This window comes from Gavia stellata, chromosome Z (genome assembly GCF_030936135.1).
Source record: "Gavia stellata isolate bGavSte3 chromosome Z, bGavSte3.hap2, whole genome shotgun sequence".
Taxonomy (NCBI): Eukaryota; Metazoa; Chordata; class Aves; order Gaviiformes; family Gaviidae; genus Gavia; species Gavia stellata.
The window spans coordinates 4,811,912-4,826,593 of NC_082637.1; the positions used below are offsets into that span (position 1 = coordinate 4,811,912).

General features: G+C 45.0%; 1 protein-coding gene across 1 annotated transcript in view; it reads left to right on the forward strand.

Annotated features, from left to right (window-relative positions):
• Positions 1-13,967, forward strand: part of LOXHD1 (lipoxygenase homology PLAT domains 1) — a 78,670-nt gene extending 64,703 nt beyond the window's left edge. Inside the window, exons 22-25 of the mRNA XM_059834123.1 lie at positions 7,897-8,067; positions 9,186-9,324; positions 10,763-10,924; positions 13,487-13,967. Of these exons, the coding sequence (XP_059690106.1) occupies positions 7,897-8,067; positions 9,186-9,324; positions 10,763-10,924; positions 13,487-13,967 (953 nt within the window). The remainder of the gene's footprint in view (positions 1-7,896; positions 8,068-9,185; positions 9,325-10,762; positions 10,925-13,486) is intronic.
• Positions 13,968-14,682: the final 715 nt, after the last annotated feature.

Genomic DNA, 14,682 nt, shown 5'->3' on the forward strand with positions numbered 1-14,682 from the left:
CTATCTCCTGATCTCAGATAGGCACTATGTATTTTCTCATATCTCAGTTCATTTACTTCTACATTTATGCAAGATCAGTATCTGTAGGTCTGTAGAAATGCTGGCTTTCTAAATATAGGCCTCAATTTTTCCTCTGGTTTAAGGACTAAATCACCATTCTGGAAGAATGGCTTAAAGTTTCTCAGTATTTCAGTAATGGAATTATTTACCTAGAAAAAGCTTTTTTCCCCCTTTTTTTTTGTTGCCTTTTTCTCCTTGCAACAAGGAGATACATGAAATCTGGATTTAGCTTCCTCATCTGCCTGAGTAAATTTGAACCCAGATGATAAGCAGTCTTTCTAAAGTCATTAATTTCAGATTCTTGATTATCTCAGTTGCCATCAGCCAAGGGGAGCCAGGAAGAGTCTAATTATGGATAAACCAGACTTCTCTGTGTTGTTATAGGAGCAAAGGCAGAAGTAAATAACAAGGTTATGCAGCCCAACTTCTTTTTTGCTTCAACAGGGACCTTTTATCAATTACACCAACTGCTATGAACATTGTCTAATTGAGTTTTAAATAGCCTAACTGCCCCTGTGACTCCTTTTGGGTGGCTCTTCCAGTCGAGAAAGTATCTTATTCCCCTTTCTTGATCTGGACCCAAGTCAAAAACGTTAGTATACCCTTGTTTTTCCTTTTCTTTCTCTGAAGGAACTACCTTTTTAAGGAGCAGTTTCTTGGATCAGATCTTAAATTGCTCAGGCAATTCACAGCACACAGTTTTTCCAGGGATATGGTTCTGCAATTCATGGACATGATTCCAAGCCTTTTGGGCACTTGTAGGCCATAACTTATTAAAAGAAAGCTAAAGATCTGCCTTTTTAGGCCTTTGTAAGGATTTGCTCAGCTATCAGACTTGAGAAGGGCTTTTCTAAGCCCTCTTCTCAGTGCTTGACTGGTGCCTCATAAAATCTGTTGATCTATGGGGCAGATTTGTTGAATAGTTTCTGCTTTAAATAAAAAGTGAGAAGAAGAGAAATAGATGCGTAAAACTTCCCAGGGAAAGGAGAGTCCATCATCCCCCCTGTTTTGTTGATGGCTCAGTACAGAGGAAGACAATGTCAACTCCTGCATCTTTCTGGATGAAGTCAACACCTTAGACAAGGCACAAATGGCCATGCAAGCTGTAGACCTGTGTAGCTTGCCAGCAACCATGCTGTGGCTGCTTAGTCCTTCAGATTGCCCAAACCTGGCTTCAACCCCTTGGGAGACCCCAGCACTGACCCGCACAGCCCTCCTCACATGCCATGCAACTTTGTCTCTCTTCAATGACAGGTTTTTTCCTTACACTCAACAGTCCTATCACAAAGATGTGCTACAGGCATTACAGTGCAAGCAGAAGACACTGCAAAGATCTCACAGTCCAGAGTTGACATAAAGTAGAAAAAAAAATATGTAAGCAAATAAAACAGCAGACTTGGAGAGAAGGCGAAGACTTCAGTGTTGACCTTGCACAGTCATTCATTTCTTCCCAATCTCCTCTAACTGCAGAACCCTTCACTACAGAGTGGAAAGAGCCCAAAAGCCCAGATATAGCTGTAAAATTATCAAGTCTGTAAAAGCTTCTCTTTTCTACAAGCCTCCTTTGCTCCTCTTAGGGACAAATTATCCTGCACCCTTCTTAAATGCTTTTGCATCAAGTACCCCTCAATAAAACACAAAACACACTTCAATTGCAGGAATATCATCTGAGAAACTGTTATATCTTCACTCTGAGTTGTTAAGTGTTTTTGCACAGGAGTCGTTTATCTGTACGATTGGGGGGAGGCAGTGTCTGAGAGTAATTTATGGGTGGTTTTGACTGGGGTCGGATCCTGGACTGAACAAGTTGCATAGACAACAGAGAAGGGGGGCAGGGGACCTATTTTCTAAAGCTGTCCCAAGTCTTAATCTTTTGCTTTGTTAAAGGTTGTGAGAGGTTTTACATTGCCTGTCTGCCCTGATGAGAAATGTTGTGGTGTGAACCAACATGATCCTAAAGTAGAGATATACAAAAGGGATCTATTTTTATTCTGCCACTGGCTTGCTGAATGACCTTGCGTAAATCACATCCCTGTACCTCATTTTCAATTATGTAAATTAGGGATAAAAATTATTCACCTTCTTAAAGTGTTTTGAGATGTACTGATGCAAAGCTAGATGCTATGATTTTAACACCTCACAATTAATGCTCCATTTCTAGCGATCCGACGCTGCTATCAAAATTTCCACCACTTTCTGGGTGTTGTCTTATGTGGTGGGGTTTAGGAATGGATGGTCATCTAACCAGGCAGGGGATAAATAATGTCAGAGGACACAAGGCTGATGAACTGTCTTTGCAATGGTCATGACTTTATGTTTCAGAAAATGTGAAAATTAAAAAAAAAACGCAATTAGGGGGCTGAGCAGTGCTGGTTGATGGTTGTGAATGGCTGGGCAACAGCAATTCTTCACTGGTGCCTGAGCGGTCAATGTCCCAAGCAGGATTTTTACTTTACACTTACGGGAACATAAGCACCAATAATGACAAATATTATCCTTGATCGGGCATCAACTGCCTTCAAAACCAAACCAAAGAAGATCTGCTACAGATAGACAAGGGGTAGAGAGGAAAGTTGATGAATATGGCTGCAAAGAGTGGAGACAGTTTAACATCATGGACACGTGTGTACCCGAGCCTGGATGTAGTTCTGCCATCACAGATTTAATCCCACCAGCTCTCTCTTTGCAAGAAATAGTAATCTTCATTAAAGCAAGGTCAGGGACCAGGTGCCTGGTGAGTGGTGAACCCACCCAGACTTGGTTCATTCTCACTCTTTTTCTCCCATCCTCCCATGTTTCTGCATGTGTCAGAATAGATTAATATTTTAGGGGTGAATGTAGGCTGGGCAAGTGGTGGCTGTTCCCAAGAGGGGCAAAGGAAATTTCTGGTGCTGCAAGTTGGGTTTTTAGTTAAATGAAGCGGTAAGTTCATTATCTGTGTTACATCTACTCCTTCTAAAGTCAAACCCCATTGCGCTAATCACTGCAGAAATGCATGACAAGGAGCTTACGATCCAACCTGTCTGTCCAACGTCAGGAAATCAGAGACTTTTAGCATCGGCTGGAAAAAAGGCAAGATGGTCCTCTGAAGACCTTGCAGATGTTCACAGAAGATCCTTGCCCAACATCACGCAGTTGTCATCTTGGGCCCTTTTGGAAAGGAGGATAAAAGGGACAAATAACTGCTCTTTTGAATAAGGACACTAGGGGAAGAGAATACATTTCCCTACATGACATTAAATTATACAACTGCCGGAGTCAAGCGAGCAAAGTGATTCTGTTTTCCCCAAAGCTCTTCTCCTCTAATTACATTTGAAATGTTTTGCATGCTATTGAAAATGTCACTTCCAGCTGCGGACCATTAAGGAGCCTACATGGCACAGCCATGGGTTTTATTAGGGCAGGTTTGCTGCTGGGGATTTCGATGGCAGCAAAACAGGCCTGGAGTGAAGTACCTTTTGTTACAAACATTGAACACTTGTTATGGTGATGGGGGATCTTCCACAAAGGCACAGTGGTGGCTGAACTATTTTAAAGGCTGAGACCTGCATAATCAAGCAGGAACTGCTCAGATATGTGCTATTTCTTCCCTTCTGCGCCAAAGCAGTAATGGTGACAAATGTAGTGGTGCTGGTTTGTGCTGGTGTCACTGCAGAAAAGCCCACGATGCTCTCCAAGGCATTTGTGTGGCTGATTTGTTCCCGAGCCTTTGTTCTCCTTGTACTGTTGATCGAGGTGCCAATGGGATACAAACAGATCTGCGCTGCCTCTCCTGCAAGCATCGGAGGTTGAGTGATGGAGCAGCTGTGGTTTTCACGGCGGATCAGGATCCACCATCCAACAGTATCCAGGGAAAAGGCTGATGAGCCATCGCTGCAGAGATCCTCCAGTTTCTCCCGCGCAGCCGGGCTGTGTGAGCAGTGGACAGGACCTTGGAAAGTCTTTCCACCCTGCTACGTCCACACCACTTTTCTGGCTCCTCTTCCTCACTCCTTCACTGATGCCCACTCCATAAACCACCTTGTGCTGAGGATTTGATGCCTCTGGGCTAACATCCGTATGGAATATCGTTTCCTTTCCTGTTGTTTCTTAGGGGCTGTAATGTCTCTGAGCCCATTGCTCTGAAAAGCCACACAGGAACAGAAGGTGTAAACAGGGTAATATCCTGAAACCAGGATTTCATGACCTGAAAAGTGGATTGGAAACACGGTTTCTTCCCCTTCCACTGATGTGCTTCCCAGTGCACAGAGCCAGCTCAGCAGGGGGAAAGTCTCATATTTAGACTCTGTGCATTATTGGACTTTGCATTTTTTTCCAGATCAATGCAAAAAGAAATTAAATGTATCTTTTCTCACTCTGAAACGAGAGAAGAACAATACCTTGTCTGGTAAAGCAGAATAGTTTCTTCAGCCCTGAACCAATCCTTCCATTTTAAACGGGGTTTAATGCTGTGGCAGTGAAACCCTTGATGTGACACCGCTCCTGGCACCAGGGCACATGGACAGGGTGGGAAGATGTGCTGCTCTGGCCATAGCCAGTACAGCATTCACCTGGGGTCAATTATTTCTCTTGAGAAATGAAAAGCAATATAGGATACTTCTACAGCTTCCAGGTCTCCTAATCTAATTTAAGTTGCTAACCATCAGGAAGGAAAACAGGAAAAAGGAAACACCAATTCTAGTGAGAGGGAAGAGAAATATTTTTCCTTTAAAGCAGACAGGAGGATGCTTTGGGGCAGTAGCACCATTTTTCTAAGAGCGACCCGCCAGCTCCTTGATTCGAGGTATGCTTGTGCTGTAAGGGACACCCTGTTGGTATTTGCTTTTCAGTGTCGACCCCCTGACAGAGCCCAGAGCTTGCTCTTTAAATAGCCCAGAGCTGATAAATGCATCTTTTGCAGGGAAATATGGGTAAAAGCTGCACTTTGTGCATGCTTTGCCCTCAACTCCAACACGTGCTGGAAAGTGAGCTCTGGCCCATGTCTCCCTGTGATAAAAGAGCTGGGGTTTTTTGCAGCTTTCCTGGTGAGCGGCTGCTGGGACCACGCTAGAGAAGAGGGAGGGGGGTATGTGCATCTCATCCATTCTCTTTTCTGATACCACTGCTTAGCACTGATCCTGTCCCAATCATGCTCTTCACTGCTGGCGACAGGACTAAGATCACCAATTTATTCTATCCCAGTCTGCAGTCATTGATCTCTCTCGCTGGAGAAGGATGGGATGTTTTCTTTCTTTCATCCTGGACTGTTTTAACTAAAGTTTTGGTAGAAGCAGGGCAGCCTCCTGAATATGCTGCAGCGATGTTCATTGAACTTAAATGGAAATGAGCCTGCCAAAAAGATTAACGGCTGACACTGCTAACATGTTTAGAATACATTTCAAAACAGCCCCAAAAGGCAAGTTGCTCCAGTTAGAGCCCTGGGGAGCTTGGTAAGATCTGCCCAGGAGGCAGTAAACTGGTGAGGATATGTGAAGGTACTGTGCCAGCCCACCCCCAAAACCTTGTGCTGAGGATTTGATGCCTCTGGGCTAACATCCGTATGGAATATCGTTTCCTTTCCTGTTGTACCTGTTTCCTTTCCTGTTGTAGCTTTGTCCTGCTGCTGGAGCCTGGAGGAGGTCTTGCATGTTTGGGTGGTGCATCCAATTCCCCTGCCTGGGTGCCTCACCCGTGGTATTTGCACGGGTCTTGTCATTGGCACATAGCACTGTCCTCCCAGTTCAGGAGAGACAAGGACGTACTGGAGAGAGTCTATGTGGCCATTCACTGGAGGTGACATTCACTGGAATTCCGCTCACAAGGAATTGGAGCATCTGTTGTATGAGGAGAGGCTGAGAGAGCTGGGAATGTTCAACTTGGAGAAGACAAGGCTCAGAGGGATTTTATTGATGTGTACAAGTAGCTGATGGGGAGAGTAAAGAAGATAGAGCCAGACTTCTCTCAGCAGTGCCCGCTGACTGGACAAGAGGCAACGGGCACAAATTGAAATACAGGAAATTCCATTTAAACATAAGAAAAAAGCTTTTTTCTCTGCATGGGTAATCAACCACTGGCATGGGTTGCCCAGAGAGGTTGTGGAATCTCTATCCTTGGAGATATTCAAAACCTGACCAGACACAGCCCTGAGCACCCTGCTTTAGCTGAGCTTGCTCTAAGCAGGGGGTTGGACTAGACATTCTCCAGAGGTCCCTTCCAGCCACAATGATTCTGCAGTTCTGTGCCCCCGAAATTTAAGGGGCAAGTGGTGGCTTTGGTTGAGGTCTGTGCTTTGTAGCGGGCAATTTCCTAGCTTGAAGACGGTTCAGGAAGCCAAAATACAAAACAGGAATGGCTGTGAGGCTGGTAGGGAACTGCCAACACGTGGTGTGGAGAGATCGGCGTCCACAGGAGCAGGGTGACTTGTTGACAAACAAGTCAAAAAGGTGCCGTCATTTTCTTTCCAGGGCTAAAGAAGATTAATATTTGCAGACTAAGGAAGTAGACACATGGCAGTGAGTTCTTGGAAGAGCAAGAGCTGTTTAATGTCTCTGGGATGTAAATAATAAGTCAGCAGAGATCTCTTATCATGAATATAACCTTTCTTTGTCTGACTAATAACAGGACTTGTAAGTAGAACTGTCAGAACCTCCCATGCCCCCAAGCTCAACAAGGGCTTCTTCTATTTCAACAAAGAAATCAGAAAAATGTTCCCAAATGCCCTTTTCTTCATTTTCAAGTTGCTTTTCCACTGGGGGAAAAAGAAAAAAAAGGAATTAGAAAACTAAAATGGAGCTATGACTCCTCAGAAGGCCCCAAGGCAAAAGTTAGGTGTGATTTGGTGGTCCCTGCTGGAGCATCCATCACTTTAGCCTGTCCTGTGTTCATGTCCAGTAACAGCATTAGTGAATTCACCCAGGTTGCTTGGCAAAGTCAGGATAGCATGGGTAATTTCCTTGCATGGGCTAGCTGGCAGGGTTAAAGGAGCGAGTTGTAATTTACCTTCTGACCTTCAAATCCAAATATGAAGGGTTTGGGGTAATGCAGGCTGTAGAGAAAGACACTAAACCCTACAGCTTGTGGCCAACTAGCACTCCCAAAACATGAAGGAACCACCACAAACCATGCACACACTGCTATGTCTTTTTTAGTAACTACAGACGTGTGGTGGAGGGGTGGGGGTTAGGTGGAACATGAACTCATATCTTTCTTTTGGCTTTAAGGCTTCACATTCTCCTTAAAATGGAAGGAAGAATCAGCAGCAGTTTCTGTGACAGAAGCTGCTCCATTAACTTTTGCCCCCAAACCCTCTGCTTTCCAGGAGATTTCATGCTTCTGGCTCTGGCAAAGAGTTCTGCAGGGCCCTGATTTCCCTGGGTCTTTGTAAGGGTTTGTTGTCCCTAAGCCACAGTAGTTCTTCTTTCTGGGACGATTCCTGTGTTGGTGTGTTGACGGCGGCACGCCGGCCCTGGCTCTCCCTGTTCACTGCTGCTGCTACTGGTACTGCAGAAGCCCCATCTCTTGCAAAGTCGTGGACAAGGACAAGATATGGCCCCTTGCCCAGAGAGCTTGAAACCTAGCTTGTCCAGGACCATGCTCCAACACCCTTATATCTGATCAAAAGCCAGCGACTCTCGCAAAAGCATGGCCTGACTCTAGAAGGGGGATCACATTATGGTCTCGAGGAGGTTGTCATTGCTTTTGGTATCAGAACAACATCATGTTCACTGGTGACATTATTTGAAGCAAATATAGATAATTTCTAGTACCAGCAGTGTGCTCTTGAGGAGAGGTATCTGACCTCCTTACCCCAGCTATGTGAAAATATCCAAATCTTTTTTTATTTTGTTGTTTTATTAGGAATCGCACCAGGTTGGCACTTGGAATATATTGACGTGAAGGACTCTGCCATGGACAAGACATTTCGCTTCCAGTGTGATCGCTGGCTGGCTAAAGGTGAAGACGATGGGCAGCTCATAAGGGAACTGGCTTGTGCCAATAATGACATCCTGGAACTGAAGGAACGGACCGGTAAGATTAGAGTTGACCTGTGGCATTTGCTGAGGGACCTCAGAGGCCATAGGACCACATCTCCTGCAAGCTGCTCCACTGAGGGTTCCTATGCAATTGGCATTTGTATTTGCAGGCTGAAAGGGTCGTATTATTTAAGGTACTCTTTAGTTCAAAAGTGCAATGCTGTGATAAGAAAGAGACAAATCAAGGTTTATGAGGAAGAAAAAGATCTCATTCTGGGTTGAAACCTAAGAAGAGCCCATCTGCAGTGATTCAATCCAGCAGTAAGCCATGAGGACACATGGTTATGGTCTCATTAGAAATAATGGGCTTGAGTCTTTGAGGTGGAAAATAAGTTCAATCCTTAAAGCTTTGTAAGTGACATTGCTCCAGCTTCCTCCTTAACATGTTCTGGGCTGCCAGATCAAGTATCCCAGCTGAACATGATGGCTGAGCTTAACACCCCATAGCCCAAGGTCTGCTCTGGGTAATTCCACTGAGTCTGAGGTAATTACACTGGTGTCTAATGTGGTGAGCGAGCGAGCAAGCAAGAGTTATTTAACTGCGCTGATGATATGCAAAGTGCATCTCAAGAACTCCTGCACTGCAGTGCTCTTCTTCAGGAGAGTCCTGGAGAGTCAATAATCACATTACTTCAGTGTGATTTCACTCTGCCCCTGCAAAAAATCAGCCTTGTGATCGCCATTTTGGGTACTTACATGCCACCACTGCATCTGAGCACATCCTGTTGGGTACGTGGATACCCCCACTGTCCCTGTTAGGAACGGTGGCACAAAAACTGTAGGGTTTGGGCTGTGTTAAAAAGGGAGTGCTTAGCACAGCAGGGAGCTGGACAGAGCTTGTTCAAGAGCAGCTCCATCTACTCTTGCTATCTGATCAAGCAGTAGTCATATTTTTCATGTACCCTATTCCTGTATGAAATCGAAAGCACGTAGAAGTCAAAAGTCCCACAGATTTCCGTGTGGTTCCATCCTTATTTTGCAAATGCTTTCTTGTGTGCTGCGTTAAATATTAGGAAGAGAGTTTTTGAGCAAAGTGACAGCCAAATGAAGAGATCTTTCGGGCCATCTGCTCTTCCTTTTCTGTTTAACGTGTGTGTTAATTATGCTTTAAAGCCTATGAGATTGTCACAGTAACAAGCGACAGAGAGGATGCAGAAACAAAGGAAAACATCTGGATCATCTTGGAAGGAAAGCTGGGCCGCTCAAAAGAATTCCTTATGGAAAATTCCTCCAAGAAAAGGAGATTTGAAAGGTAGTGGGACAGGGTGGTGGGCTAGAGGAACTCCCCACCAGCAGTGCGTCTTCCACAAATGCCACCTCTTCTCCAGGATGGTTTACAGAGTTGCTTTTGTGCCATGCTCTTTTGAGTCACCCTTCCAAAAAGCCTAATGGCTTCTCACCTGGAGTAAAAGGAAGATGTAAAATCAGTTTCTGATGGGCAGACACAGAGCAGGTTTGAAAACGATAAGAAAAAGGCGTTTGGTAAAAGGAAACGTAGATGATGCGCGTGTGTGTGTGTGTCCTTTTGTATTAGTACATACAAACAGGCTTCTGGTGAGCCTCCGGGGAGGCTGTGCATTTCTGAGCTGGGAGGAGCAGAAGGACGCTGGAGGTGGTTTTAGTTCCTTTTACAGCATCTCACTGGCAGTGAGAATCAGAGAGAAAGTAAAAATAGTTGGAGGCTACATGTCATCAGAGCTGCTCAGATTTGACTTTCCAGACGAATCTGGAGGGGTAAGGCTGAAAGATCACTGTCGCGTGAGGAAAGCTGAATATCGGCTCCGTGCGCAGATATGCTGGAGGCACATCTATGTTACATGGGGCAGATTCCTTCTCCCATGTGCAACCAAAGTGCTCCAGATGTAAGATGGGTTTTCTATGTTGTTTAAGGACAGAGCACGCCCTTAGGAGATGGGAACCTCTTCGAAGTGATGGACACTCCTGATGTTCTTTTGCTTTGCAGGGAGGAAAGGTTTTTCTTGCGGCTCTGTAAAGGAAGGTGAAATTACAGATGATGTGGACTCTAGTATGAATGGCTGAGATTTCATGTGAAACATGGAAGATCGGGAGGAGCTTCCTCCTGATCTTCAGCTGATGGTGTCTACAGTGAAGCTAAAGACACCACTCTCCAAAGCATTAGTCACAGTCCATCCTTGGAGGCAGGTTGGAATAAGGACCAGTCCAAGGAGAGAAATCTAACAGACACGCAGGGGACATGACAGGGAGCCAGCCAAGGGTTTGACAGAGACCTATTGTTTCTCTGAACTGTTTTCAAGCTGAGCTTCAGGAAGGGTGGCTGAACTAGCAAATTTAAAACAGCTATGGTGGGTAGATGTGTAACAGATACAGTATCTGTCAAGGATGAATGAGTAAGTGCCGGAGGGGAAATTAGTCATTCTTTAGCTTTATATATAATGAGGCAAACTGATTTTGTATGTTGAACAGCTCAAGTTTATCCTGGAAAGTCCTAGTGGCAACAATTTGAAGTGTCACTCCTAATCGAGATAATACTAAATTTAAATATGGAAATTATACTTTGTGTTGAATGATTGTAGGTTAAATCAAATGACTTTAAATGAAGGCTTATCTTCTATCTTCTGTAGCCACATGCAAATTACTTAATGTCCATATGAGACAAGTCACTGCCAGCCTTCAAGATACTAACTGAAGCTGCTCCCTCTTTCCTGTAGGGGAGCAACAGACACATTTCAGTTTTCCTCAAAGAACGTTGGTGATATTGCGGCCATCTGCGTTGGTCACTGCCCAAAAGATGGGAAGAAGTCATCTGCAAAAGCTGATGTCTTCTGGCATGTCCAAGAGATTATCATAACGGAGATGGAGCTTTGCAACAAGTAAGTGCCTTCCCATCTGCAAGGAGCCGCTCCAGGAGGGCATGGGGAAGCTGAGCAGCTCTGCATGCATCCTCCTGAAGCATTTCAGACTTAAGCAATAGTGGAAAGTGTTACCAAATCTTAATCCCTTTCTGAAAGCTGAAGACAAGCTGTTTGGTGTGTGGGGTACAGAACATCCCTGCCTGACTTGCCTGTGCAATTTCTGAGTTGTTAAAGAGGGCATTTGCATGTGCGGATAAGTTTATAAACAAGGTGGCTTGGGTGAATCTCACAGCTGTAACAAATTAATGTCTCAGCTTGAGGGAAATACTTAGACTGACTGAAATTTGAGGGGTTTGTAGGATGCTCTGCACAGACTGGCCTTTAGGTGAGTCTTGTAAAAATAACTTCTAGAAAAAACTTGAGAGTAAGACAAAATCTGAACCTCTGATTCAGACCAGTTTGGATGAGAGATCCTTCTGGTAGGGTCCAAAAGGCCCACTGGAGATGTTGCAGTCATGCAGCTCAGCTACTCTGATTTGAATATGACTGAAATCATCCATGGACAAAAAAATGAGCATGTCTGAAGAGCCCTGAGCCCGTCAGGTCCTATACCCTTCGGTCTGAACCCTGTCTCTGGCAGGAGTGACGTTCACGACTCAGGGAGCAGATAGCACAGGGACTATGCAGGAACCAGAGAAGATCGTCCATTTGCAGAACAAACTGCTCTTCAGAGAAAATATCCACAATGTTAATCGTGGATTTCTTTTCTTCTCCATGATATATCCATTGCTGCTAAAGAATTTAACTATAAGGAGTTTGTTCCAACTGAGACAATTGAGTGTTTAAGAAGAAATCCTTGAAGTGGTTGTTTTTTTAAGGAGCTAAGAGTCTCTCCTAGCAAATTAATCAACCAGCAGAAGAGCCACAATAATATTTGCTGAATGAAAACTCAGTCAATTACATACTAAAACATGTTCTTTTCTCCTGGTGGGGAAAAACCTGGAACCCTTAAAGTCCAGCTGTGCAATCAAATCCGTGCACTAAACTCATCAGGAGCGTGCTGAAACTGCTGAAACACTGTGTTTTGAAGGGGCCAAAGATCTTCTCATAAAGCGGCAGTTTTTTTAAGGTTGTTTTAAATTAAAGAGGGCAGCCAGGAAATACCGGTAAAGCCTGCAGCCTGTCATTGCACTGAAGCAGGGCTCCAGCTCTGCAGCACTTCACAGCGGCGTTTGCTTTGCAAACGCTCAACTGGAGCAGATTGCACTGTGAGAGCAAGCTCTCGCTTCAGGTATTCCCAATCACAAACATCCAAAAAAACCCACCCAGTCAAGCCAAAGACCAAATTAAAAGAGTGATGAGATTGCTGCAGTAATAGTTTTGAATTATACTGGGATTTTTGCCTTTTAGTAGTAGATCTTAGTATGTGAAAGGGCTGTATTTAGAAGATTTTTCTTGCAAATCCCAGGGCTGGAAAGCTCATCTTTTTTATTCTTGCCCCTCGTGAAGATTGGCATGCTCCATTATAACTCCAGACCATGAGATATGATGTAGCCCAGGAAATAAAACTGCAGCATCAGGCAACCCTTCCACCCTACTCTCATGCAGTTTTTCTGTCCCTGAGCCTAAAATTTTGCTCCCACCAGAATTTCTCATTTAGAAAGCTTCTTTCCAGAGAAAGGAGTGCTTTACTTTTTGGCTGTGGAAAATGTCAAAAGGGTTGGAAGTGCTTAAGAAGCACAGTACTGCTGGAACCGCAGTAACCCTTCCTCCAGGTGTTTATTTTACGCGCACGCACTGCAATCCAGCTACAGTCCCTCCAGGAGGACCTGCTGCAGTTTGGTGAAGGCGGGGGAGGAGGGAAAATCTCATTTGGAAATGATCTGCATCATTGGAAATGAAATACATCATTAAAAGCAGAGTGCTCCAGCCTCTGGCCGGGTGCCAGGTATGCGGTAATTTATGGATGTGCTATGTGCTCCCTGCACATCACCAGAGGCAGCACTGCAGAGCCAAGGGCTTTCGGCATCTGGTACCTATCATTTCTGTGCTCGATGCTTTTTTTACCTGCTAAGGATGGGCTGGGCGATCTAGATGAGGAAAGCGAGGGATTTAAACCTCCTCCTCCCATCTTTCCCATTCCCTTTTTCCTAGTTCCTAGCCCAACCTTAACCATACCATCAGTGAGGATAATTGCCGGTCTCCCTGCTCTCAGACCCGTTATACTCGGCAGCGCTGGGCTGCATTAGCTGCGGGGCTGATTGCTCGTCCTGCCTCGGTGGGTCTGTAAATGGACATGCCATTGCACAGGCAAAAGAGGTGACAAGTGCCCCACACCAACCCTCCCATGTGTGGGGTGGCTGTGGCTGCTTAGGGAGATGTTGGGTTTTCCAGTTGCAGTTGCAACGTTCAATCACGGCTGTCTTTCTAGAGAGAAACTCTAGTGCTAGCACATATATGGGAAAGTACTGAAAGAGCATTAATACTATGCAATTTAATAGCATGCCCAGTTCATAACATTTGCCCAATAAAGTGGCCATCCGTACCATCCGTAACGTGCTGCTAATTTTCCTTTGGCAGATACTTTTTCAGGTGCAATGTGAAAATCCCTCTGCGTTACAAGAGACGGGACTACAAAGTCTTTGAGTGTGCCAAGGTCACCGAGAGCTTTGCCAGCAAAGCCCGGAGCTTGGTGCCAGTCAAATACGAGACCATTGTGGTCACAGGCTTTGAAAAGGGCGCAGGGACTGACGCCAATGTGTTCATCACCATCTTCGGGTTGAATGGGGACTCGGGAAAACGGGCGCTGAAGCAGAAGTTCAGGAACCTTTTTGAGCGGGGCAAAACCAACAGGTTTTACTTGGAAACGCTGGACATGGGGGAGCTAAAAAAAGTCCGGATTGAGCACGACAACAGCGGTCTGGCCCCGGGCTGGCTGGTGGAGCGTGTGGAGATCACCAACTCGGCGACTGGTGTAACTACCATATTTCCCTGCGGGAAGTGGCTGGATGAAACCCGGGGTGATGGGTTAATCTGGAGGGAGCTTTTTCCTAGGTACTGAGGAGGGCAGGGCTGCAGGAGGGTTTCAGTCCCTTCTGCACGTGCATTTATCTCATTATCATCATTTTAGAATCTTAGAATGGTTTGGGTTGGAAGGGACCTTAAAGATCATCTAGTCCAACCCCCTGCCATGGGCAGGGACACCTTCCACTAGACCAGGTTGCTCAAAACCCCTTCCAGCCTGGCCTTGAACACTTCCAGGGTTGGGGCATCCACAACTTCTTGGGGCAATCTGTTCCAGTCCCTCACCACCCTTATAGTGAAAAATTTCTTCCTTATATCTAATCTAAATCTACCTTCTTCCAGCTTAAAGCCATTACCCCTTGGCCTATCACTACATGCCCTTGTAAAAAGTCTCTCTCCAGCTTTCTTGTAGCCCCCCCTCTTCAGTTACTGGAAGGCTGCTATAAGGTCTCCCCGGAGCCTTCTCTTCTCCAGGCTGAACAACCCCAACTCTCTCAGCCTGTCTTCATAGGAGAGGTGCTTATACTGTTTTATATTGCATTTTACTTTTTAAAATGCTGCCTTTTATATTGAGAGATTTTTAGTAGCAAGATGTTCTTCCTGGGTTAACATTTTGTAAAGGTAATACTGCTTTTTTTAAAGTGCATATAAAATTGTGAATGAAATAAATATGTTTCTCGCTTATTTATGACTAAAACCCACAACTAGCAGAGCCATAAACTATCCTATAACAGCTGCGGTGCCATCTTCTG